At 37.0% G+C, this 24,439-nt stretch overlaps 1 protein-coding gene across 7 annotated transcripts; it reads left to right on the forward strand.

Annotated features, from left to right (window-relative positions):
- Window positions 1-75: 75 nt before the first annotated feature.
- CB1H4orf47 (chromosome B1 C4orf47 homolog) lies at window positions 76-22,611 on the forward strand. Of its 7 annotated transcripts, none has more exons than XM_042934322.1 (8): window positions 76-157; window positions 3,263-3,440; window positions 5,138-5,357; window positions 6,600-6,737; window positions 6,840-6,915; window positions 11,770-11,949; window positions 18,896-19,056; window positions 22,372-22,611. In XM_042934322.1, exons 2-8 carry the CDS (start codon window positions 3,341-3,343, stop codon window positions 22,418-22,420), a joined length of 924 nt encoding a protein of 307 aa, XP_042790256.1. In that variant the 5' UTR covers window positions 76-157; window positions 3,263-3,340; the 3' UTR covers window positions 22,421-22,611. The 7 variants fall into 7 exon arrangements, with proteins under 7 accessions (XP_042790256.1, XP_042790257.1, XP_042790252.1 ...); XM_042934323.1 differs by having other exon boundaries at window positions 81-157; window positions 3,259-3,440; XM_042934318.1 differs by lacking the exon at window positions 76-157 and adding an exon at window positions 175-444 and having other exon boundaries at window positions 3,259-3,440.
- Window positions 22,612-24,439: the final 1,828 nt, after the last annotated feature.

The following is a 24,439-nucleotide window of genomic DNA, read 5'->3' on the forward strand; positions in this document are numbered from 1 at the left end:
CGTCATGGGGGCGTATCCCATTACATCTCCTCGCGGGGGATAATGGGGCGGGGTCAGCAGCTTTTCCTCAGTAAATTCTATTGGTTGAGTCATCCGTATTCTATAGACACTGTTAAGTCTTTCACTGTGTTCCTCGCGGAGGTTACGAACTCTCCAGGTATCCTTCCGTAGCGTCCTTTGAAACGAGTCCTCCCGTACCCGAGGCAACGCGCCACAATAAACACCTGCGGCCACCGTCTGCCCCCGCGTCGCGGGGAGCGTGCCGAGGCGCTTCGCAGCGAGGCCTCGCGCGGGAAGCGCTTGCGCGGGGAGGCTCGTGGCCCCCGCCGCTCCTGCCGCTGAGTCAACCCGGACGGGAGCTCAGACGCCCTGGTCCCGGTTGTGGCACCGGTGCTCTGCTGAGAGGTGACTTGGTCCTGCGGGCCGCCGGGTGTTGTGCGTTAGGTATCTACCTCCTTTGAGCCTGTTTCCCTTCTGGGAAATCACTTTCCTGTCGCCTCAGCCAGAGGTTTTCCGCCCCTCCTTCACCGCCCCTCCCCCCGCTCCGGAGAGACCTTGCCAGGTTCCACTTGTGTTAGTCTTCACCGTGTACTTGTCTGCTCAGATTGTAAGCTCCCTGGGGTCAGGATCCACGCCTTTTAAAATGTTTTCCTAGCTTCTATCAGCGAGCTTTACCCAGAGGAGGCGTCTGCAAAGTGTCTGTTAAGTGAATGAGCGATTTTGTAAATGTTGCCCAAGAAGAGTTGAGAGGAAAAATAGAAGGCGAGAGCTTTTTTTCCCCTTTCCTTTCCTCCCTTCCGTGGCTCACTTTGTTGTGTGGCAGACGCTGCGCAGACGGTGGAAATACTGTGATAAGGGAGAACCAAGCTGCCCGCGGTGCCTGCCTTCCTGTAGGCAACAGTTTCGTGGGGAAAAGGCAGCTGCTAGTTACAGGATCGGTACACGGTGAACGGAACGTGATAACCCGTTAGACAGGCTGTTATGGCAGAGGGAGTTAAAGAAGGGATGAATGAGGTACACAATCTGAAAGATCAGTGTTAATTGGGGGAAGTAAGGGGTGGGCACAGTGAAGCACTTGCATGAAGGGAAACAGCACGTGCCATGGTCCTGTGGCTGGAGAGAGCCTTACCTGAGAACTGGAAGAAGACAAATGGAGCCCAGGTGCCAGGGAATGGGGTTCCTATGGTGTCAGATGTGGGTGATAGTGGACTTTGGGGGGCCACGTAAAGGATCTGAGTCCCTGTAACAGCACAGGAAGCCCTTGTGGTTGGGCAGTGGGATGGAGCTTTGAAACAGGCTGCAAATGGAAGTAGTATATCCCGGCTGACTGACGTTTATTTTTATTTATTTACTTTTTTAATGTCTATTTTTGAGAGAGAGAGGGAGAGGCAGAGAGAAAGGGAGACACAGAAACTGATGCAGGCTCCAGGCTTTGAGCTGTCAGCACAGAGCCTGACTCCGGGCTCTAACCCACCAACCATGAGATCATGACCTGAGCTGAAGTCAGGTGCTTAAGTGACTGAGCCACGCAGGCGCCCCCGCCTCTCCCTCCCACCCCCATTTACTTTAAAAATATACCTGATGAGAGGAAGAAGTGGAATGGGGCTGGGGGGGAAGGAAGCATTTCTTCTTTTGCTGTAGTTTTTTTTTTTTTTTTTTAAAGTTTATTTATTTTGAGAGTGTGCATGGGGGAGGGGCGAGAGAGGGAGAGAGAGAATCCCAAGCAGATTCCTGGCTATTAGGATGGAGCCAGATTGAACTCATAAACTGTGAGAGCATGACCTGAGCCGAGAGTCCCATGCCCAACCCACTGGCCCACCCAAGCACCCCCTAAAGCTTTAAATGGAATCTTTGCTTGCCCCTTGATATTACGTGTTAGTAAAGATTCATGCTCAGAGGAGCGACAGTTCCAAATAGGCACACCTGTTTAGTGTCACTGAAATTCAAGGCAAAAGGTAATCACCTTGAATTATAAACTGGGAAGCATAAGCCAATCCTTGTTTTATTCGCTAAATGTGTGCCCAGTACCTAGATCTGCTTGGTACTTAAAAAATCCTCTGATGAAATGGAGGCAAATCTTCCTTAGCTCTTTCTTTCTAGAACATGTGTAATTAAAAAACAGAATCTAAACATTTGTTTAATGTGATATTTCAAAAGAAAGGGGTGCCTAGGTGGCTTATTCGGTTAAGCGTCTGACTTCGGCTCAGGTCATGATCTCATGGCTCATGAGTTCTGCTGTTAGCGCAGAGCCTGCTTCGTATCCATTTTCTCCCTCTCTCTCTGCCCCTCCCACACTTGTGCTCTTTCTCTCTCTCAAAAATAAACACTAAAAAAAAAAAAAAAAAAAGGGAAATTCACAGTTGCAGTATGCTCTTTAACAAATACTCTTAATTCGTGGATTTTTGTTTGTCGTGTTGTTCTTTATTTTAATCTTGCCTAGACAATGGTCCTTTCCCACCCATCCCCTTTGTGAACTAATTTTGCCAGGGACACATTTCTTGTATTCATTTAAACTTGAAGAGACTCAAGAACTGTAGGATGTAACACATAGTAATTGTGTGTGTTGTGCATTCTGAAAAACTGTTGTGATTTCCAGTATGAGCGACAATGCAGTATGTTTAAATCATTTGATCTAAACTGAGAGTGTCCCGCCTTATATAATTATGATTTTTTTTTTAATTTTTTTTTCAACGTTTTTTATTTATTTTTGGGACAGAGAGACACAGAGCATGAACGGGGGAGGGGCAGAGAGAGAGGGAGACACAGAATCGGAAACAGGCTCCAGGCTCCGAGCCATCAGCCCAGAGCCTGACGCGGGGCTCGAACTCACGGACCGCGAGATCGTGACCTGGCTGAAGTCGGACGCTTAACCGACTGCGCCACCCAGGCGCCCCTATAATTATGATTTTTAAATCTACTTGGAACTTCTCAAAAGCAGGATGTATCTGCAGTGTTTATACCACACTACACAGTGACGATTTTATCATTTACCACAGACGAATGGCAGTGCAACGGATGCTGTCATATACATTTCTTTGTAACGTGTGGATACTTTACCCGGAGAATCTAGGGGAGGGTTCGTGGTGCTAATTTGGAGGGCCATTGCTCCCCTCCAGCCCCTCAAAGTAGATTCTTTCCCTATGTCATTTGGGACCATTGTTTTATAGTGAATGCCCACTCTCAGACTGAAAGTAAATTGGACTGAAACTTAGCAATCACCTTTTTCCTAAACCTTTTCCCTGTATTTTTCAATGTAAGGTAGGATTTTGCTATAAACGAAATAGCCGCAAGGAACCTCTTGAGGTTGTCAGTATAGAAAGCACCGCCGCAAGCAGCAGCCATGCCTGCAGAAGGAGGGAAGACGGATATGGAGAGGATTGGCCTCTTCAGTGAGATGGAGTATGTTACTGTTGGCGATAAATATGTGTCCTCATTTAATCGTAAGTATATCTGGTTTTCTTTACAGCCTAATAGTGGGTGTTCTATAGGAAATTTTGGATTTAATATTTGGGTTAAATGATATTTTTAATGCTCTATATTTTAAAGCATTAAGTTTTATTTATTTTTTTTTATTTTGAGAGAGAGAAGGAGAATGAGAATGAGAATCCACTGACGAACTGTGAGATCGTCACCTGAGCCCAAATGAAGAGTCAGATGCTTAACCCACTGAGTCACCGAGGCTCCCCTTAAAGCATTAACTTTAAAGTCGAGTAAATTTATGAAATTTCAGTACACTTAAGAGAGAACTTAGTTTCGTAAGAGCAGGAAGCTTCTTTCATTGGGATACCCTACTTTCTTACATTCTCTTCATAGATAATTTCACTTCTTTCCGAAGGTGCATGGCAGTTTTCTCTCAGAATATTTTGCTCAGATGGGACACTGCTATGCAAGCAGCATTTACGTTTGCATCCCAAAAGGCCATCCATGATTACTTTCTTGAAGAATGAAATGCTATGTGAATAGCTGAGGGAGTTTTAGAAGAGTCATAAATAATAAAAAGAGCTAAAGTAAAATAAAAATTTTATATGTCTTAGTTAAATTTCTGGCTATTCAATGACTTCTTTGTTACAATTAGAATACCCTGACATGAAACATCTCCAAGATATATTGTTAAATAAACAAAAAAATCAAGGTGCAGAATAGTTTATTATATAGCATGCTAAGCATTAAAAATGGAAAAGGGTATATATGAAAATATTCATTGGGACATGCCTAAACATTCTCCGGAAAACAAATATCACAAATTCCCTTGGGAGAGGAAGTGGGTGGCCGAGTATGGAGGAAAATTTATTGTAAAAACATTTATATTACTGCATTTGGAACCATGTGAATATACTACCTTTTCAAAAATTTAAGTTAAAAAAATCAGTGATACAAATTCATATTTAAATAACTAGTTGCTTTAAGGATTGTTCGCACTTCAAAAAAGTTTTCACATTGGTGAAGGACTTCCCAAATTGAGCTCTTCTAGATCTAAGTTATAATAGAAGTTCTACATATTTATAAAAACAACGTTTTAAAAAATTGGCCACTAGTACTTCATTGTATAAATATAACACATTTATTTATCTGCTTTCCTGTTGGTGGACATTTGAGTTGTTTCCTGTATTTGAATATTATGAATGAAACTGCTATGAACATTCCGGTTCATGCCTTTTAGTGGATATAGACACTTATGTGTCTTGAGTATATATCTAGGAGGGGAATTGCCTCATTTTGATTATGGAACACCATTCCCTTCAACCTAAACACACACACACACACACACACACACACACACACACACACTCATACACATGTACTTACTGATGATCTCACATGGTGTTTCCTAATATATAGAGAGGGAAGCATTAGATTAGATGATTGTTAGGGTCTCTCCCAGCTCTAAAAGTCAGAGTCTATAACCAAGACCTTGATCTAATTATTAAAATATTGTGATGGAAACCTCTTAGGTCTTATTGTCAATGTGGTCTATAATGTAGAGCTTTCAGTGAGCATTTTGAGACAGCATTTTAGAGCTCAAAACTCAAAATTAGAGTTGGCCCAAATCAAAGTTTGAAACTTTTCTCAGTTGCTTTTCATGTTCTTTAATTATTAGTGAGCTCAAAATGATGATATTCCTAATTTATTTTTAAAGGACCCTTTAATGACGCTGCAAGCAAAAATAAACAGATGCTACCTGGGGGATCCAAAGCAATGTCAAATCTCCAGGCAGGTTATTTTGATCCCCATTTTGTAAGGATATTTGAAGGTGAAGGCTATGTAAATCTGAATCAAGTGAGGAGACGGCATATGATGGAAGAAGCCAAAAAAAACCTAGGCAAAGCCTTCCTCCCTAGTAATGGAGATAAAAAGCCGTAAGTGTTTGGGGGAAAAGTCATAAATTCATTTCCTACACCTTTCTCTCCTCTAGCCCAAATCAAGTATTTTTCTAGAGGACTTACTTAAGTATGATTGATTTTTTTTAGAGTATGATTTTTAGGATGAGCTTATCTCAGGTGGAGACAGTTATATTGGATGATATAAGTTGACGGGTAGTTTTAGTTAAGTAGATCCTCATCTCATTAAATTTATGCTTATGACACTGCTATTAGTTTATATAATAAAAGCCAGATAAATAATGCAAATAAATTTGTTTGAAAATCTTGAAAAAACTGCCTTGGGTCATCATTATCTGTGTCCTTCACTATTTTTTCTGCTTTGCAAAAATTTTTTAGAAAGTATAAATAAAAATTGTAAAATTTGGTGAAGCCTTTTTTTTGATAAAAAGTAATTTATCAAGACATGCTATTTAAAAACAATTGTAAAGGTAATGCATGGACTTAAACAATATTTTAGTTGTGACAGTTGTCAATGTGAAGTTTCATTTTTTTTTTTTTCTTAACGTTTTACTTATTTTTGAGACAGAGAGAGACACAGCATGAACGGGGGAGGGGCAGAGAGAGAGGGAGACACAGAATCGGAAGCAGGCTCCAGGGTCTGAGCCATCAGCCCAGAGCCCGACGCGGGGCTCGAACTCACGGACCGTGAGATCGTGACCTGAGCCGAAGTCGGAAGCCCAACCGACTGAGCCACCCAGGCGCCCCTGAAGTTTCATTTTTTTATCTTTAAACCATTGAACAAAGAAAATCATATAGTCTGTTATATCATATTATTTGGCTGAGCTTTATAATAAGATGCTAATGCACACTCTATAATGTTGACTGTCTCTGTAGAATTTATGAAAGATGAGGATTGGTTGAAGGCCAGTTTTGTGCTTGTGCTATTTTTTTGAGGTTAGTAAAACTGCAATTTTCTGAATTAATGGAAACTATTTTCACTTCCTAGAGATTGTGAAATTTTGTTTATGTGGAACATTTAAGATAAGCATAAAAAATTAAAAACCTCTCATCTCAAAATTTGTGACTTTGAAAAATGGGCGAAATAAGACTAAAAACTAAAAAAAAATGGTTGCTTTTTTCTTGCCAGTGTTGGGCAAGTCAATTCCATTACATATATTTTGCTCCTTTTTCAGTCATTTTTTGTGAATTGTGGTCAAATATGTATAACACAAAATTTGCTGTTTTAATTTGCTCCGTTTTTTAAAAACTGTATTTAAGATGTGGGTTAGGAACCTACTATGGCACGATAGGCGGTCCGGTGCCATTCTTCAGCACACAGTTGAAACCCAGAGACAAATATGAGGTACCTGGAAAGAATTTATACACAAACCCGGGAAAGAAAGGAACAGGATATGGGTAAGATACTTTTCATGGTTTCATATAATTTGTTTTGAAGTTAAATAAAATTTAAAATTTCTGAATCATGAAGTCACTGTTACTTAATTTTTTCTTCCTTAGCTATGCAAATATTACCATAGGTAAACAGTTTTCACACTCTGCTGATTTCTACGATGCACCCAAACTAAATTTTAAGGTAAAATAATCTAATTTTAACTTTCTTCAATCTTTCTCTTAGTTGAAGTCGAGAATTCATTTGTGATCTAATTATGGATTGCTTTATTTTATCTATATTTGTGTTACCAGGGCAATGGTAGACCGATATCTATGAATTGTGATAATTTTACCTTTTTGATACTAGATTCCCATATCTCGCTGTAGATCTTCTCAGCTCTTCCCAGGATGAGCTTTTATCTCTTGCTAATTTACTACATCTACCTTATATCTCTCTAAGCTAGCTGTGAGACCTTTCTTACTTGGCCTAATCAGCTATACCTATTTTTGAGTAGAGGAGTCATGTCCTAACCCTTAGGACACCACCACACCCTAATATGTTGTGCGTAAGACAGTAGTGGTGGTACTTTTGGCCTAATCAAGCCATTCTGGTAAATGAGTGGAATGCAGGAGTGATGGGAGGTAAGAAGGTGGAAGGTAGAGAATGGATGAACACCTACAGAAGAGAGAGTGATAGGATGAGAAGAGAGTGCTCACTATACTAAACCACAGAAATAAAAGCTAAATGTACTGGTATATGCCTCTACACTCATATAATATTCGACTTAGAACGAAACATAGTCACTTGTTTGCAGAATGCCTACATGAGAATGAGTAGAGGAACCCTTGTAAATATTGGGACACTGTCAACATAATTTAACAATTTCCATATAACAAAAAAGCTGGTATTAATGAAAAGTCAAGTTTGGACATTAAACAACAGAAATTAAATAGCAAGCATTTTATTAGTTTTTGTTTTAGGCCTGCAGTCTTCCAACAATTACGCTGTGGTGACTTTAAGCAGCAGTGGGGCTACGAGATAGAAGGATAGTGGCCATTTTTAGTGTGTCCACACTTAAGCAAAGTTTTCTATTAAATTGGGCAGAAATCTCGGTCATTTAATAAGCATCTTTGTTTCTATGTGTGGATTATTAGAAAATTAATGTATAAACTGCTTTTCATCTGTAGGAATAATAATAATACATGATATAAACATATACAAGGCAATTTTATCAGTGGCTCAGTAATGAGTCTTTTATCCTAAATTTTATGTGGTAAGATACTTTTCTCTCCTTATTGTAAAGTTCTTTTTTTATATTCAGAACGTATTATTTATAAGTCAGTTATTTTATATCCTTGGACTTTCTAAAATTAATTCTGAAAATAATTTTAAAAATGCATTCTTGCTTTTTCTTTTAGAATTTAATTTTTAATTTTAATTTAATTTTTTATTTTTTTAAATATGAAATTTATTGTCAAATTGGTTTCCATACAACACCCAGTGCTCATCCCAACAGGTTCCCTTCTCAATGCCCATCACCCACTTTCCCCTCCCTCCCACCCCCCATCAACCCTCAGTTTATTCTCAGTTTTTAAGTCTCTTATGGTTTGACTCCCTCCCTCTCTAACTTTTGTTTTTTCCCCCTTCCCCTCCCCCATGGTCTTCTGTTACGTTTCTCAGGATCCACATAAGAGTGAAAACATGGTATCTGTCTTTGTATGACTTTATTTCACTTAGCGTAACACTCTCCAGTTCCATCCACGTTGCTACAAAGGGCCATATTTCGTTCTTTCTCATTGCCACGTAGGACTCCATTGTGTATATAAACCACAATTTCTTTATCCATTCATCAGTTGATGGACATTTAGGCTCTTTCCATAATTTGGCTATTGTTGAGAGTGCTGCTATAAACATTGGGGTCCAAGTGCCCCTATGCATCAGTACTCCTGTATCCCTTGGGTAAATTCCTAGCATTGCTACTGCTGGGTCATAGGGTAGGTCTATTTTTAATTTTTTGAGGAACCTCCACACTGTTTTCCAAAGAGGCTGCACCAGTTTGCATTCCCACCAGCAGTGCAAGAGGGTTCCTGTTTCTCCACATCCTCTCCAGCATCTATAGTCTCCTGATTTGTTCATTTTAGCCACTCTGACTGGCGTGAGGTGATATCTCAGTGTGGTTTTGGTTTGTAGTTCCTTGATGAGGAGTGACGTTGAGCATCTTTTCATGTGCCTGTTGGCCATCTGATGTCTTCTTTAGAGAAGTGTCTATTCATGTTTTCTGCCCATTTTTTCACTGGATTATTTGTTTTTTGGGTGTGGAGTTTGGTGAGTTCTTTATAGATTTTGGATACTAGCCCTTTGTCTGATACGTCATTCGCAAATATCTTTTCCCATTCCGTCAGTTGCCTTTTAGTTTTGTTTAGTTTAGTATTAAAATTTTTTTTTTTGATGTTTTATTTTTGAGAGAGAGAGGGAGAGAGACAGAGAAAAAGAACAATCAAGGGAGGGGCAGAGAGAGAGGGAGACACAGAATCCGAAGCAGGCTCCGGACTTTGTGTTGACTGCTCAGAGCCCACTTTTGGCTTGAATTTGTGAACTGTGAGATCATGACCTGAGCCTAGCTGACTGAGCCCCCAGGGACCCCTTCGTTTAGAATCTTAAAGAGATTACTCCACTGCATTCTTGCTTGATTATTTCTGACAAGAGATCCCTTGTTATGTTGATTTTTGTTCTTCTCTATGAACTGTCTTTTTCCCTCTGGTTACTTTTAAGATCTCTTTATCACTCATTGAGCAATTTGATTATGATATGCCTTGGTCAGGTTTTCATCTTGCTTCTTGTGCTTGGGGTTTATTCAGCTTCTTGGATCTGTGGGTTTATAGTTTTCATCAAATTTGGAATGTTTTCAGCTATTATTTGTTCAGTTATTTTTTTCTATCCTTTCATCTTTCTTTCCCTTCTCCTTCAGGGACTCCTAGTACATATGCATTAGATCTTCTGAAATTGTCTCACAGTTTACCAGTGCTTTGTTTGCTTTTTTTTCCTTTTTAATTCTCTTTTTCCCTTCTCTGTATGTCAATTTGAATTGTTTCTTTTCCTATGTCCTCAAGGTCACTAATCTATTTTAACTACAGTGTCTAATCTGCAATATCCTGTGTATTTCTAATCTCACACATTGTACTTTTGCCCTCCAGAAGTTCTGTTTGAGTGTTTTATAGCTTATGTGTTTCTGTGTGGCTTTATGAGCATATACAGTTTAATTACTGTTTCAGTTTCCTTCTCTACTAATTCTAACATCTGTGTTCTTGGTTGATTTTGAATTCTTAGTTTTTCTTCTTGGTACAGGTCATATTTTCCTGCTTTGCATGGTTAATGATTTTTGACTTAATGTTAGGCACTTTGTCATTTACTTTGTTGAGTGCTGTATATTTTTGTATTCTTATAAAAATTCTTGGGCTTTGTTCTGGAATGCAGTAAAATGATTTGGAAACAGTTTGATTTTTTTCAGGTCTTGCTTGGTTTCAGATTTGTTAGGTGGGACAGGAGCAATGCTCAGTCTAGGACTAATTACTCTGTACTACGGGGGCCACCCCTTTCTGTGTGCTCTACCCAGTGTCCTGGAACTCATGTTTTCCAGCAGAACTGATGGAACCAGAACTCTTGCCAGCTCTGTGATAAGAGCCAGACACTGTTACTTTTAGTCTTCTTAGGTGGTTCTTTTTTTTGGCTTTGAGTAGTTTCCTCATATATGTGCTGATTTATACTACACTGAATGCTCTAGGGCAGGGGTTGGTAAAACAAACACAGTATTCTAGTAAAACGTGACCATACTCTAGCCAAAGGTGTTCTTTAAAGCCTTTCCTCATGATAACCTGCATCAGAATCACCTGTGGTGACTAAAATGATAGATTTTTAGGCCATATAGCAGACCAAGAGGATCTGGAAATCTCTGAGAGAAGAGCTTGGTATTTTATATAACTTATCAAGAGATTCCTATGAGAACTAAAATTTGAAAAACACTGCCCAAAAAGATAAATGGAATGGTTAAAATTATTACCACTGTGATATGGAAGAGGGGAGAGATGATCAGCAAGAAGGGGTAAAATTTCTATGAGCTGGAGAAAGGACGAGGGCAAGCAAAAACAAAGAAAAAGATAAAAAAGAGTGAAAAATCCTGAAAGTGTTACAGTAGCATTCTTGGTAATGCAAGTTTGTCTTCCCTGGATTAACTATCTATTTTAGATTTCATTTATCAAACATTTTCAATTGTTTGTGGAATGACAAAATACCAAATTTCATATTAGAAAAAAGTGAAAAAAGGTATTAATATTCACTTTAATATTCACTTTAGTTGCCTCTTCAAATCTATATTTCATAGCATGAAATTTTTTTCTACTTTATTAACAGAAATTTTTGTAAGTATTGTCCCATAGAGAAGATTGCAAAATGGAAGGGAAAAAATGACCTCTGTTTTGCTTGAATACGAGGTAGTTAATATAAAAATGTTATAAAGAGTAAGTATTCCTCATTTTTAGAAGTAAAAACTGACAGTTATTTAGGGCCCACCACATGCCAGGTACTTTACGCACTTAATTGCATTTAATCTATACAACGGCATTGGGTGTGTGGAAGGAGAGATTATATCATCTACAGTTGAAGAAAATGTAGCACTAACAGGGTAAGTAAATTTCCCAGAGTCCCTGAGAAATGCTAAAAAGCACAAAGGAGTTGTGATTTGAACAACAAAATCCTTTTTCTTTACTGCATCATACCACCCAGATAATTAATTTAGATTTCTTTAGGTGATAAATAGATCTCTGTACTTGAAATCAATTTATATCTAAAGAGAGCATTCATACTGTACCTGTTCATAAGTGAGGCATATCTTTTGTATCATAGAAACAGAACATAACAAAGGAATGTTTTAAAGAAGTGAACCCAGCAGTATAGCTATAAAACATCTACATGCTTATATTAAAATTTAAAAGAAAATTTGACTGTTACTTCTAATGTGAATAATTTATGTCCCACAATTTCAAACACTCTGGTTTACAGAAGGAGAATGAAGAACACCATCGTTTAGTTAAAGGAACACCTTTCAAATCAAATCTTTACCCAAGGGAATATTTTGACACGAATCCTTATTTGTTTGAGAAAGCTTTACCACCAATTAAAAAAACAGAGAAGAAAGAATTACCTGCACACCCCTTTAAGCCTTCTTCTCCTGGTAAAAAGGTAAGTTAAAAATTTTAGAATGAAAAAATATTAAGCGTTATAAAGAACTGTTGCCTCTTTATGTCAAGTCATTTTGTTACCCATGTAAATAATAAACTTTTGTTTATTATTCACACTCTTATTGAATCACGGTAATAATTGTGAAACCTCTTTTAACAAAATTAGGAGAAGTCACAAAGCATGGCTAGTATAGGGAATAATGAGTTCTTGCAATGAAATAATCATTAATTATTTCAAAGGCATTTGAATTTATAATGGATTTTCCAAGTACCTCTCTAGATTTTAGGTATAATTTTTCACAAAACCATGAAAAGCCAGACCATCTTTCAAGTTTTGAAATTGTTGTTAAAATGAACTATCTCCTACTCTGTTGGTGTTTACAAGTATGAATAAAAATACAAATGTTTCTTTGGTTTATAAACCTTAGTTTATACTTTGTTTTGTCTTTTATGTATCACCTGTTCATTTTCCCTGCTGATTTTCTATTAGGATATTTGTCTTTTTCATATTGATTTGTAAGATCGTTTCATATATTAAGGATATTCTTTTGTCATTGTGTTGAAAATAATTTTTTTGGCTTGTTAAGTCTTTGACTTTTGTTATGGTATTTTGTGCTATTCAGAAGTTTAATAATTTGATGTAGTCAAATTTATCAGTTGTGCTAAGTTTGATGACATTCTCAAAATCACTTTCCTCACCACCAATATTAGAAAAATATACATTCTTGATTTCTTCTATTAGTTTTTTCCTTTTTATTTAAATATTCATTTGAAATATATTTTGAAATGAAGAGCAAGGTAAAGATTCAGCTTTTATCTTTTCAAAATCCAATTTTGAAATTAGGAGGACCCTTTGGGGAGGAGGGTATGCTCTAGATCTTGATTGCAGTCATGGTTTCTAGGGCAATACACTGTCAAAACTCATAGAATTGTAAACTTTAAATGGGTGCAGTTTATTGTACATGAATTAGACTTAAAAACTGATTTTTTAAAAAAAAAAAGCCAGTTGTTCCTAGCATCACTGATGGAATAATTTTCAACAGCACTGCTTTGAAATGGCATCCTTATCAAATCAAAATTAGCATTTCCATTTTATTTGATGTTTATTTCTTTTATTAAAAAAATTTTTTTTTAACATTTATTCATTTTTGAGAGTGAGAGAGAACATGAGCAGGGGAGGGGCAGAGAGAGAGGGAGACACAGAATCCGAAGCAGGCTCCAGGCTCTGAGCCGTCCGCACAGAGCCCGATGCGGAGCTTGAACTCACAGACCACGAGATCATGACCTGAGCTGAAGTCGGACGCTCAACTGACTGAGCCCCCTAGGTGCCCCAATTTGATGTTTATTTCTACCTGTATGAAACTACTTTTAATTACCATTGCATTTTAATTTGGGGTGGTCTAGTTTCTATCTTGTTACTCTTTAAAAAAATTACATTGGCTATCCTTCCATATTCTCTAGAACTTTGAAGTTATTGTCTAAAGTGCTGGGGGAAAAAAGACTTTGGTATTTTGCTAAAAAGTTAAATCTTTAGATTTTTGGATGTCTTAGCTTGCTTGCTCGCTCGCGCACTCATTAATTAATTAATTAATTAAAAGTTTATTTATTTTGAAAGAGAGAAAGAATCCCAAGCAGGCTCTACACTGATGTGGCGCTTGATCTCCTGAACCGTGAGATCATGACCTAAGCTGAAGTCACAAGTTGTACACTTAACCGACTCAGCCACCCACACACCCCTCAGCATATTTATGATTTGAGTCTTCTGATCTAGAAACAAACTGCTTATTAAAACTTTTATTTCCCTTGTAGAATTCTAAATTTTGCTTCATACAGGTTTATATGTTTTATGTTTTGTTCCTATTTATTTTAAGGCTCTTGTCAACAATTTTTTTCCTATTATATATTCCCTTATGTAATTTGTCTTTATCAAAATATTTGATAATTGGCCACTTCATTAAGTTTTCTTATGTTCTAATGGGTATTATGTTGATTCTCTTTAGATTTTCAGATATGTGATTACGTTATCTGCAAATAATTTTGCCCAATCCTTTCCAGTATTTGTAACTTTTAAGTCATGTTCATGTCTAGTTGCTTAGCATAGCAATAGTTGTCATCATTTGCCTTAATCTTGAATTTACTGAATTAGTTGAATTTACTCTAGTGTTTCATTTTTATAGATGCCAAAAAAAGGAATAAATTAGGAATGTATGTAGAATGGTACTGAATATTTTGGTTTAATCTATTTAGACCATCTTTTTTTTCTTTCTTTGACTTGTTATAAGGTGAATGATGATAAATTTCTCGGAATGAATTCTGCTTGGCTATGTTGTATTTAAGTATAATACTTTATCTTATTTATTAATATTTTAAGTATTTTTGCATCAATAATTTTAAGTGTAACTGGTCTAATTTTTTTTTTTTTGTATGCTTTGTTTTATCTTGGTATAAGTAGGTGTTAGCGTCTTAAAATAATCAGGGAGATTTTTCTATTTTTCTGTGTTTTGTAACAATTCAGGTAACACCACAAATAACTGTTCCTTACAGGCTTGAAAGAATTCTCATGGAAAATGTTCTGGGCTTAATTTCTTCTATGGTGCCTTATCTGATTTGTATCTCTTTTGAGTCGATTTGACATTTATATTTTCTTTGAAAATAATTTCATTTATGTTTTCAAATTTATCAACATAGAGGTTTACAAAAATGTTATTTTATATTTTTGGTTATTCCATATATGTCTACTCCTTTCTCAATCCTAATTATAATGTAGATTTATCTATTTATTTTGTAAGGCATCATCTGGTGGTTTGGTTTATTTATTTACCATGTATATTTTTCCTTTTCTTTTTTCTTTTTTTTACTTAATTTTTTTTAACTTTTATTTGTTTTTGAGAGGGGATGGGGGAAATGGCAGAGAGAGAGGGAGACACAGAATCTGCAGCAGGCTCCAGGCTCTGAGCTGTCAGCACAGAGCCCAACATGGAGCTTGAACTCACTCGAACTCACAAACCCTGAGATCATGACCTGAGCCAAAGTTGGATGCTTAACTGACTGAGCCACCCAGGTGCCCCTATATTTTTCTATTTTTAATTAGTTCATTTTGCTTTGCCTTTATTAATGAACTTATTTTACTTAAATTTCCTTATTATTTATTGCTCTTCAAAAGAATCTGTGTCCTCTACCTGGAAAACTTGAAATATTACAATTATATCTTTTAATTGAATTAAATTTTCATGTATATTTGGCATAGGTATTGTAAGATAATGGATGCCTATTTAAATTGGTTATGATGGGGCGCCTGAGTGGCTCAGTCGCTTAAGCGTCCGACTTCAGCTCAGGTCACAATCTCGAGGTCCGTGAGTTCGAGCCCCGCGTCGGGCTCTGGGTTGATGGCTCAGAGCCTGGAACCTGCTTCCAATTCTGTGTCTCCCTCTCTCTCTGCCCCTCCCCCGTTCATGCTCTGTCTCTGTCTCAAAAATAAACGTTAAAAAAAAAATAAAAAAAAAAATAAATTGGTTATGATGATTCTATAGAGTTTTCTTGGTAACTATGTATAAAGATTAAAATTGTGGTAAATCAGCTTAAAAAGTCAAAGCAAATATTTGTTTTGTGTACAGGTCAAAAAATAATTTTGACTAACTCCTTACTAGATCTAAGAAAAGTATAAAGTAGGTCATATTTTCCTCTCACCTTCTGTTTCTATGTGCTACTCCTTGTTTTTAAAAATTTTTATTTTTTGTATCTTTTTCATCATTGACCAATATTTAATGAACTCATGTCAGCCTCCCTGTTGAACGAACCTTATCCTTGACCTTCTCTTCTGAGCATGCTCTGGTTCTGAGCCCCAACTCCTTTCTGTATCAAAATATACATGACTTAGGTCTTATTCCCTGGGTAATAAACTCACCCCTTAACCAGATGACAGCTTGATCTGGTGAACTCTCACTAAGATATTAATATTTGGGGCTTCTGGGTGGCTCAGTTGGTTAAGCATCCAATTCTTGAGTTTAGACTCAGGTCATGATCTCACAGTCTGCCTTGGACTCTCTCTCCCTCTGCTCCTACCCTACTCACGTCCAACCCCCCTCTCAAAATAAATAAATAAGCTTAAAATTAATAGACAAATACTAATACTTGACAATAGTTTAGAATATTACCTTCCCATAAATATTTGCATTTTAATAGAGGACTTTTGAAAACTACAATGTCTTGCCCCCATAAAATTGGTGGCAGGGAGACTGCTGGTGTTTGAACAGTGTAGGCATACTTAGTTTTATTGCGCTTTGCTTTATTATGCTTCGTACATACTGTGTTTTTTTACAAATTAAAGGTTTGTGGAAATCTGTGTTGAGCAACGTGATTGATACCATTTTTCTGACAATATTTGCTCACTTTGTGTCTCTGTGTCACGTTTTAGTACTTCTTACATTATTTCAAACTTTATTATTATTATATTTCTTATGGTGACCTGTGATCGGTGATCTTTGCTGTTGCTATTGTAACTGCATGGAGGGGTGCTATGAATGCCACCCGTGTTAGACAGCGAACTTAATGCACGTTGTGTGTTCTTACTGCCCTGCCGACTGGCTATTCCCTCATCTCTCTCCCTCTCCTTGGGCCTCCGTCTTCCCTGAGACACAACAGTATTTAGATGATGCCAGTTAATAACCCCACAATAGCCTCTAAATGTTCACGTGAAAGGAAGAGTTGCATGTCTCACTGTAAATCAAAAGCTAGAAATGATTAAACTCCATGAGGAAGTCATGTCAAAAGCTGAGACAGACTAAAAACTAGGCATCTTGTGCCAAACAGTTACCCAAGTTGTGAACACAAAGGAACAGTTCTTCAAAGAAATTAAAAGTGCTACTCCAGTGAATACATACATGATAAGAAAGCAAAACAGACTTCTTGCTGATGAGGAAAGTTTTGGTGATAGAAGATCTGGATGGAAGATCAAGCCAGCCACAAGATGTCCTTATGCAAAGCCTAATACAGAGCAAGGCCCTAACTCTTCAATTCTGTGAAGGCTGAGAGAGGTAAGGAAGCTGGAGAAGAAAAGTTTGAAGCTAGCTGAGGTTGGTCCACTAAGTTGCAATCTCCATAACATGAAAGTATAAGGCAAAGCAACAAGTGCTGATGTAGAAGTTGCAGCAAGTTACCCAGAAGATCTAGCTAAGGTAATTAATGAAGGTGGCTATGCTAAACAACAGATTTTTAATGTAGATTAATTAATCCTTTATTGGAAGAAGATACCATCTAGGACTTTCATAGCTAGAGAGGAGAAACCAATGCTTGGCTTCAAAGCTACAAAGGACAGGCTGGCTCTCTTTTTAGAGGCTAATGTAGCTGGTGACTTTAAGTTGAAGCCAGTGCTCATTTACCATTCCCCAAATCCTTGGTCCCTTAAGAATTATGATGGGGTGCCAGGGTGGCTCAGCCAGTTGAGTGTCTGACTCTTGATTTTGGCTCAGGTCATGATCTCATGGTCATGAGATCCAGCACCACGTCAGGCTCTGCGCTGAGTGTGGAGCCTGCTTGAGATTCACTCTTTCCATTTCTCTCTGCCCCTCCCCTCTGAAACAAATAATCATTTGATAAAAAAAAGGATTATGATAAATCTCTGTGCTATAAACAACAAATCCTGGGTGACAGCACATCTGTTTATGAAATGGTTTACTGAATATTTTAAGCCTGCTGTTGAGATCTGCTCAGAAAAAAAAAAAAAGATTCCTTTCAGAATAGTACTGTTTATTGACAGTGCGTCTGGTCACCCAAGAGCTCTGATGGCAATGTACAATGAGATTAATGTTGTTTTCATGCTTGTTAACACATCTATTTGGCAGCCCATGGATCGTGGAATAATTTCAACTTCAAGTCTTATTATTTAAGAAATACATATCGTAAAGCTCTAGCTGCCATAGATAGTGACTCCTCTGATGGATCTGGGCAGAGTAAATTGGAAACCTTCTGGAAAGGATTCATATTCTAGATGCCATTAAGAACATCTGCAGTTCATGGCAAAAGGTCAAAATATCAACATTAATGGGTGTTTGGAAGTTGATTCCAAACCCCATGGATGACTTGGAGGCACTCAATACTCCAATGGAGGAAGTAACTGCAGATGTGGTGGAAATAGCAAGAGAACTAGAATCACAAGTAGGGCCTGAAGATGGGACTGAGCTGCTGCAATCTCATGATAAAAGTTTGATGGAGGAGGAGTTGCTTCTTATGTCTGAGAAATGAAAGTGGTTTCTTGAGATGGAATCTACTCCTGATGAAGATACTATGAAGATTGTTGAAATGACAATGGATTTGAAATATTATATGAACCTGGTTGATATAGCAACAGCAGGGTTTGAGAAGATAGACTCCAATGTGAAAGAAGTTCTGCTGTGGGTAAAATGTTATCAAACTGATTGCATGCTACAGGGAAATCATTCATGAAAGGAAGAGTCAATCAGCATGGTAAACTTCATTGTCTTGTTTTAAGAAATTGCCACAGCCACCCCAACCTTCAGCCACCACCAGGTCAGTCAGCAACTATTAACATCAAAGCAAGAACTTCCACCAGCAAGAATATTCTCATTGACTGAAAGCTCAAATGATATTTAGCATATTTTTAGCAATAAAACATTTTAAAATTAAGGTATGTACATTGTTTTTTTAGGCACAATGCTATGGCACTCTTAATAGACTATAGCATTGTGTAAATATAACTTTTATATGTAGTGGGAAACCAAAAAATTCATTTGACTTGCTTTTTTGTGATATTCATTTTATTGCAATTGTCTGGAACTGAACTCACAATATCTGTGAGGTATGTCTGTATAGACAACTTTAAATGTAAAACCAACTCCATAGTGCACAAATATGTATGAACTTCTTCAAAATCTAATTTTGTTAGAAGCATTTTACAAAACTATATTAAATTGTCTCATTTTTATTTGTAGGCTGGCGGAATGAAGGCAGGAACATTTGATCCTTACCCTTCACATTCTGCTGACCCTTATGTGGTTAAATTGACTTCCAGCAAAGGTGCTAAGATTTTCTATCCACCAAGTGGACCAAAGAGCAGACCAACTGAAAGTATAATGACTTTGAATGTCAAAAGGTAGTAATATGTTACACTTAGACTATAAACCAAGAAAAATTGTTTTTGACTTTTAGATTCCTTCAAAATAATATCTTTTATTTATATGTACTTCAAATAATGACAGATCTGGATGTCTTTGGAAATCTCAGCTCCTTTTATATAGAAGCTCTCCCTTAGAAGTTCTTTCCCATCTTCTAAAATTTTCTATTGAAAAGCTTAATTTATTTGTTCTGTTCATAATTTTTACTTTTATTCATTTTTTAATTTATTTTTCTTTTCTGTATTTTATTTATTTTTTATAATTTACATCCAAATTAGCACATGGTGCAACAATGATTTCAGGAGTAGATTCCTTAATGCCCCTTACCCATTTAGCCCATCCCCCTCCCATAACCCCTCCTGTAACCCTCTGTTTGTTCTCCATATTTAAGAGTCTTTTATGTTTTGTCCTCTTCCCTGTTTTTATATTATTTTTGCTTCCTTTCCTTTATGTTCATCTGTTTTGTATCTTAAAAGTCCTCATATGAATGAAGTCATATGATATTTGTCTTTCTCTAATTTCACTTAGCATAATACCCTCTAGTTCCATCCACGTAGTTGCAAATGTCAAGATTTCATTCTTTTTGATTGCCGAGTAATACTCCATTGTGTATATATACCACCATATATATTCATTCATTCATCCATTAATGGACATTTGGGCTCTTTCCATACTTTGGCTGTCATTGATAGTGCTGCTGTAAACATTGGGGTGCATATGTCCCTTCAGAACACCATACTTGTATCCTTTGGATAAATACCTAGTAGTGCAATTGCTGGGTCGTAGGCTAGTTTTGTTTTTAGTTTTTTGAGGAACTTCCATACTGTTTTCCAGAGTGGCTGCACCAGTTTGCGTTCCCACCAGCAGGGCAAAAGAGATCCTCTTTCTCTGCATCTTTGCCAGTATCTGTTGTTGCCTGAGTTGTTAATGTTAGCCATTCTTTTTTTTTTAATTTTTTTTAATGTTTATTTGAGAGAGAGCGTGCGTGCACGTGCACACACACACACACACACACACACACACACACACGAGCGAGTGGGGGAGGGATAGAGAGAGATGGAGACACAGAATCCGAACAGGCTTCAGGCTCTGAGCTGTCAGCAGAGAGCCTGATGTGGGGCTCAAACTCAAGAACCATGAGATCATGACCTGAGCTGAAGGCAGACACTTAACTGACTGAGCCACCCAGTTGCCCCAGGGATGTCCACTCTCCCCACTGTTATTCAACAAAGTACTGGAAGTCTTAGCTAGTGGTGGGTCTTTCATATAATGGCTTTTATGATCTTGAGGTAGGATCCTTCTGTCCCTACTTTCTTGAGGGTTTTTATCAAGAAAAGATGCTGTATTTTGTCAAATCCTTTCTCTGCATCTATTGAGAGGATCATGTGGTTTGTGTCCTTTCTTTTATTGATGTGATGAATCACATTGATTGTTTTGCAGATATTGAATCAGCCCTGCATTCCAGGTATACATCCCACTTGGTTGTGGTGAATAATTTTTTTAATGTATTGTTGGATCTGGTTGGCTAGTATCTTGTTGAGGATTTTTGCGTCCATGTGCATCAGGGAAATTGGAGTATAGTTCTCCTTTTTAGTGGGGTCTTTGTCTGGTTTTGGAATGAAGGTAATGCTGGATTCATGAAAAGGGTTTGGAAGTTTTCCATTTCTATTTTTTGGAACAGCTTCAAGAGAAAAGGTGTTAACTCTTCTTTAAATGTTTGATAGAATTCCCCTGGAATCTGTTCATAATTTTTAAAGCAAATCTATAGCACCTTACTATAAGTTGCTTGAGACTGTTTACATATTTATTGTTGAGTTAGCAGTACATGTTAACATTGTTTCTCAAAGGGAGTTTTTGATCTTTGTTAAATTATTATCTCTTTGTGGCTTCCAGGCTCTCAGTAATTGTGAGGAATTTTAATTATGCTTAAGACTTCTAAGTTTGAAATAATCTTTTATGAAATCTTCTAGGAAACATTTTGGTTAGTTAAAAATGCTATTAACATCACATTATAATACTTCGAATGAAATATATTATTTAAGTATCTTAAAAGTTCAGTTTTATCCAGGTTTTGTGCACTCTTAACACTGAAAAGAAGTTGTCAGGAGTTCAGAATATAAATTAGGAAGGGACAATCCATCATTGTCTTTTGGTGTGTGTGCAAGATCGTGAATAAATGGAAGAATTCATTTGATTACCTTTCCATTTATTCATTGAAAAAGTTTTAATGCCAAATAAGCTAATTTACATATTTCTAACTTCAGTGTAATCATAATGGATTAAGTAAAGGACACCAAATTCACCTTTTATAAAAACCTCTCAGTACATCTGTGTCACTTGTGGACGGGGATTATAATGCCAGTCTTACGATCCTATCCCCAAAATAAGACTGCCCATCATTATTTATATAATTTAACTCTTGGCTACAGGCATAATATTCTATGGGGGCTAGTTGGTGGAAATTGAAATATGTGGAGTCTTTATTTCATGTCCTTTGATCTTCATCCTTCATCAAGTCACCTATCTATTAGTACTCTGTTCAACTTGATTTATGTAATATAGAACAGAGAGTAAAATTACAATTTTCTTTATGACACTCACCCTCAAATAGATGAGATTCTTTTGGAAGCAAGGGGAAGTTTCCGGTTCTTTGTGTGTTCTTTTCTATCCAGAGAACAGAATTGAGAAAGTTCTACAATATATATGTTTGGAGCAGAGAAAAGAAAAGAATAGCTGATTGCTTTTTTGGAAACTCTGTTTATCTTCTGTTTAGTAATTTTGAATTTATTGAAACCCTTTCTTTTTATATTATCACAAGTATTATCCTAAGTCAAATTTTAGATTTTTTTACCCTGATTTTAAAACTAATAAACCTCTGGGTGGTATTTAAAATTGGTCCCATTAAACAATTTTCCTTATTTATTTATTTATTTATTTACTGACTGACTGACTGGCAGAGAGGGCAAGCAGGGGATGGGCAGAGAGAGAGGGGGAGAGAGAATCCCAAGTAGGCTCTGCACTATTGGTGGGAAGCCCAAAATGGGCCACAAACTCACAAGCTGAACCATGAGATCATGACTTGAGCCAAAATCAAGACTCAGATGCTTAACCGACTGAGCCATCTAGGTGCCCTCCCAATTTTTTCCTTCTTGAATTACATTTTAAGTGAAACTGTTTAATTTGGTGAGAGAGTTTGGTTTTGGATTAATTTATTGCAAAACCTTTTTACGAGAATACACAGATACATTACCTGCACCTATAAAATTAAATGTGCATTTATTTTCCAATTTTAGGGCACTAAATACGAAGAACTACAAGACTGCTTCAGTACAGTCCTGTTAGCATCTGGAAGACAAATGGCTTTCCAGGTCCTGACTACCAGTAATTCATTATCAAGTGCTAATTATTTGAAAATAACATAAGATATGGAACAGGTGTCTCAGGCATTTAAGATATTTAAGCCTGCAACTCTAATATTCTTCCTTGTTTTAGTACTATTTCTTAACGAATAAATAGTATTTGTTAATAATTTAGTATGTGATTGCTGATCTTTGCGTATATCTTTCTCAGGAGAATATGATGCTTACACATTTTATAAAATCTTGAACTGTAGTCTTATCATTTGAAAGCTTTTAATGTTAAAAAATTGCAAGCTTGGAGAGCAGGTGTGGAAGTTGGGGCTGGAGGGGTAGAAAGTGCACATTAAATTCTTACCTTGTGGCTCTTGGGGGTCTTTGAAAATTGGATTGATAGCTTATCCAAGTGTCCTAGCCAATATACTGCATATATTCATGTATGCATATTTTAAGTGAGGCAAATGTCTTCATTTATGTGGTCCTCATACCTTCTATTTATGGTCTTTGTAAAGCTTCATATTAGTCAGTGGCAGCCCCAGGATGAGTTGGAGGTAGGGAGAATGGGGAATGCCCTTTTAGTTGAGTATCTTACACAAGTACAAAGTTACAAGACGGATGAAGTTTGTCTTTGGTGTTCCTCTCACGTGCATCTATAGCTGTCTAAAGCTGCGTCTTCCAGAACACCCCCTCTTGGTCTTAACCTCTTGGTCCCGATTATCTCTTTTTCACTCACCCTACCACTGTAGAAAATACCTGTTGTTCTTAAAAGATATGATTTAAATACATTACTGTAATTCATGGTCTGGTCTTTATCAACAGCCCTTATTCAATTGGGGGTGGTGGTCATAGTCTTTAAAAAGGGAAATTTATAATATCTATTAATGTAATATATTGGGGAAGTTATTTTTTAAAAAAATTTTTAACGTTTATTTATTTTTGACAGAGAGCGAGACAGAGTGTGAGCCGAGAAGGCGGGGGGTAGAGAGGGAGACAGAATCTGAAGCAGGTTCTGGGCTCTGAGCTGTCAGCACACAGCCAAACACAGGACTCAAACCCATGAATGGTGAGATCATGACCTGAGCTGAAGTCTGGAGCTTAACCTACTGAGCCACCCAGGCACCCTGGGGAAGTTATTTTTGATCCATGGTGATTTCCTTAGTACTTGTCCCTTTGCCATCCGAGTCTTCTCAGAGCTGGAAATCAGAATGTATAGAGGCTGCAATACTCTTCTTTTTAACCCCCCACTTTTTTTTTAAGTGGGAGACTATTTTAAAGGGATTGTAGATGGTACAGAGAATTTTTACTATTGTAAAATCTATACACCGTATAGATTTATTTTCACATCTCAAACTATTTACATTTTTCTAAAAGAGTGTTTAAAAATCTTTATTTCCTACCCAAAGGACAGTGTGGAATGAACATCTTAAAGACATTATCAAGGGTATAATGTGACCCAAAGGGAATACATTTGCCTTTAGGAATAGTTTTACCAGGTACGCATAATTGAATAAAAGTCATATACTGATAAATGTTACCAAATAAACCTTATGAATATATGTATTCTTTTGAGATATTAGGTTTATATTTTCAGGTTTTATTAAAATCTAAATAGATGCTTATTTTCACCTGTGCCTTTGTTAGCTATAATTAATTTTTTTAATGAGCCTCTAATAGCAATGCACACTTCATATAATATTGATAGATGGGAATGCTCATCTAATGTGTTATTGAGGGTGTAAGAAGCAGTATGACAATTGGCAGAGCTTATTTAGGCTTTACATAAATGCATTGTATCCCTTTACAGAAAAGCAAATGCAGAAACCAGTAACAGGAATAGTGAGGCATGTAGAAAAACTAAGATTTTTGAAATGATGAGTGACAGAGGAACACACACACACACGTATACACATTTGGTTTAAGGGGTATAAACTATGATGTCCACTGATTGTTTTGTTACAACTTATTGCCTCTTAATGTTGAAGATACAACAATACAACATTAGGTA

The sequence above is a fragment of the Panthera leo genome, chromosome B1 (genome assembly GCF_018350215.1).
Source record: "Panthera leo isolate Ple1 chromosome B1, P.leo_Ple1_pat1.1, whole genome shotgun sequence".
Taxonomy (NCBI): domain Eukaryota; kingdom Metazoa; phylum Chordata; class Mammalia; order Carnivora; family Felidae; genus Panthera; species Panthera leo.

Bases quoted from the DNA above. Each gene is read 5' to 3' on its own strand.
- CB1H4orf47 (XM_042934322.1), top strand. From the start codon at position 3,341: ATGCCTGCAGAAGGAGGGAAGACGGATATGGAGAGGATTGGCCTCTTC. The intron at 5,358-6,599 runs GTAAGTGTTTGG...ACTGTATTTAAG, and splicing joins AGTAATGGAGATAAAAAGCC to ATGTGGGTTAGGAACCTACT. The intron at 19,057-22,371 runs GTAGTAATATGT...TTCCAATTTTAG, and splicing joins ATGACTTTGAATGTCAAAAG to GGCACTAAATACGAAGAACT.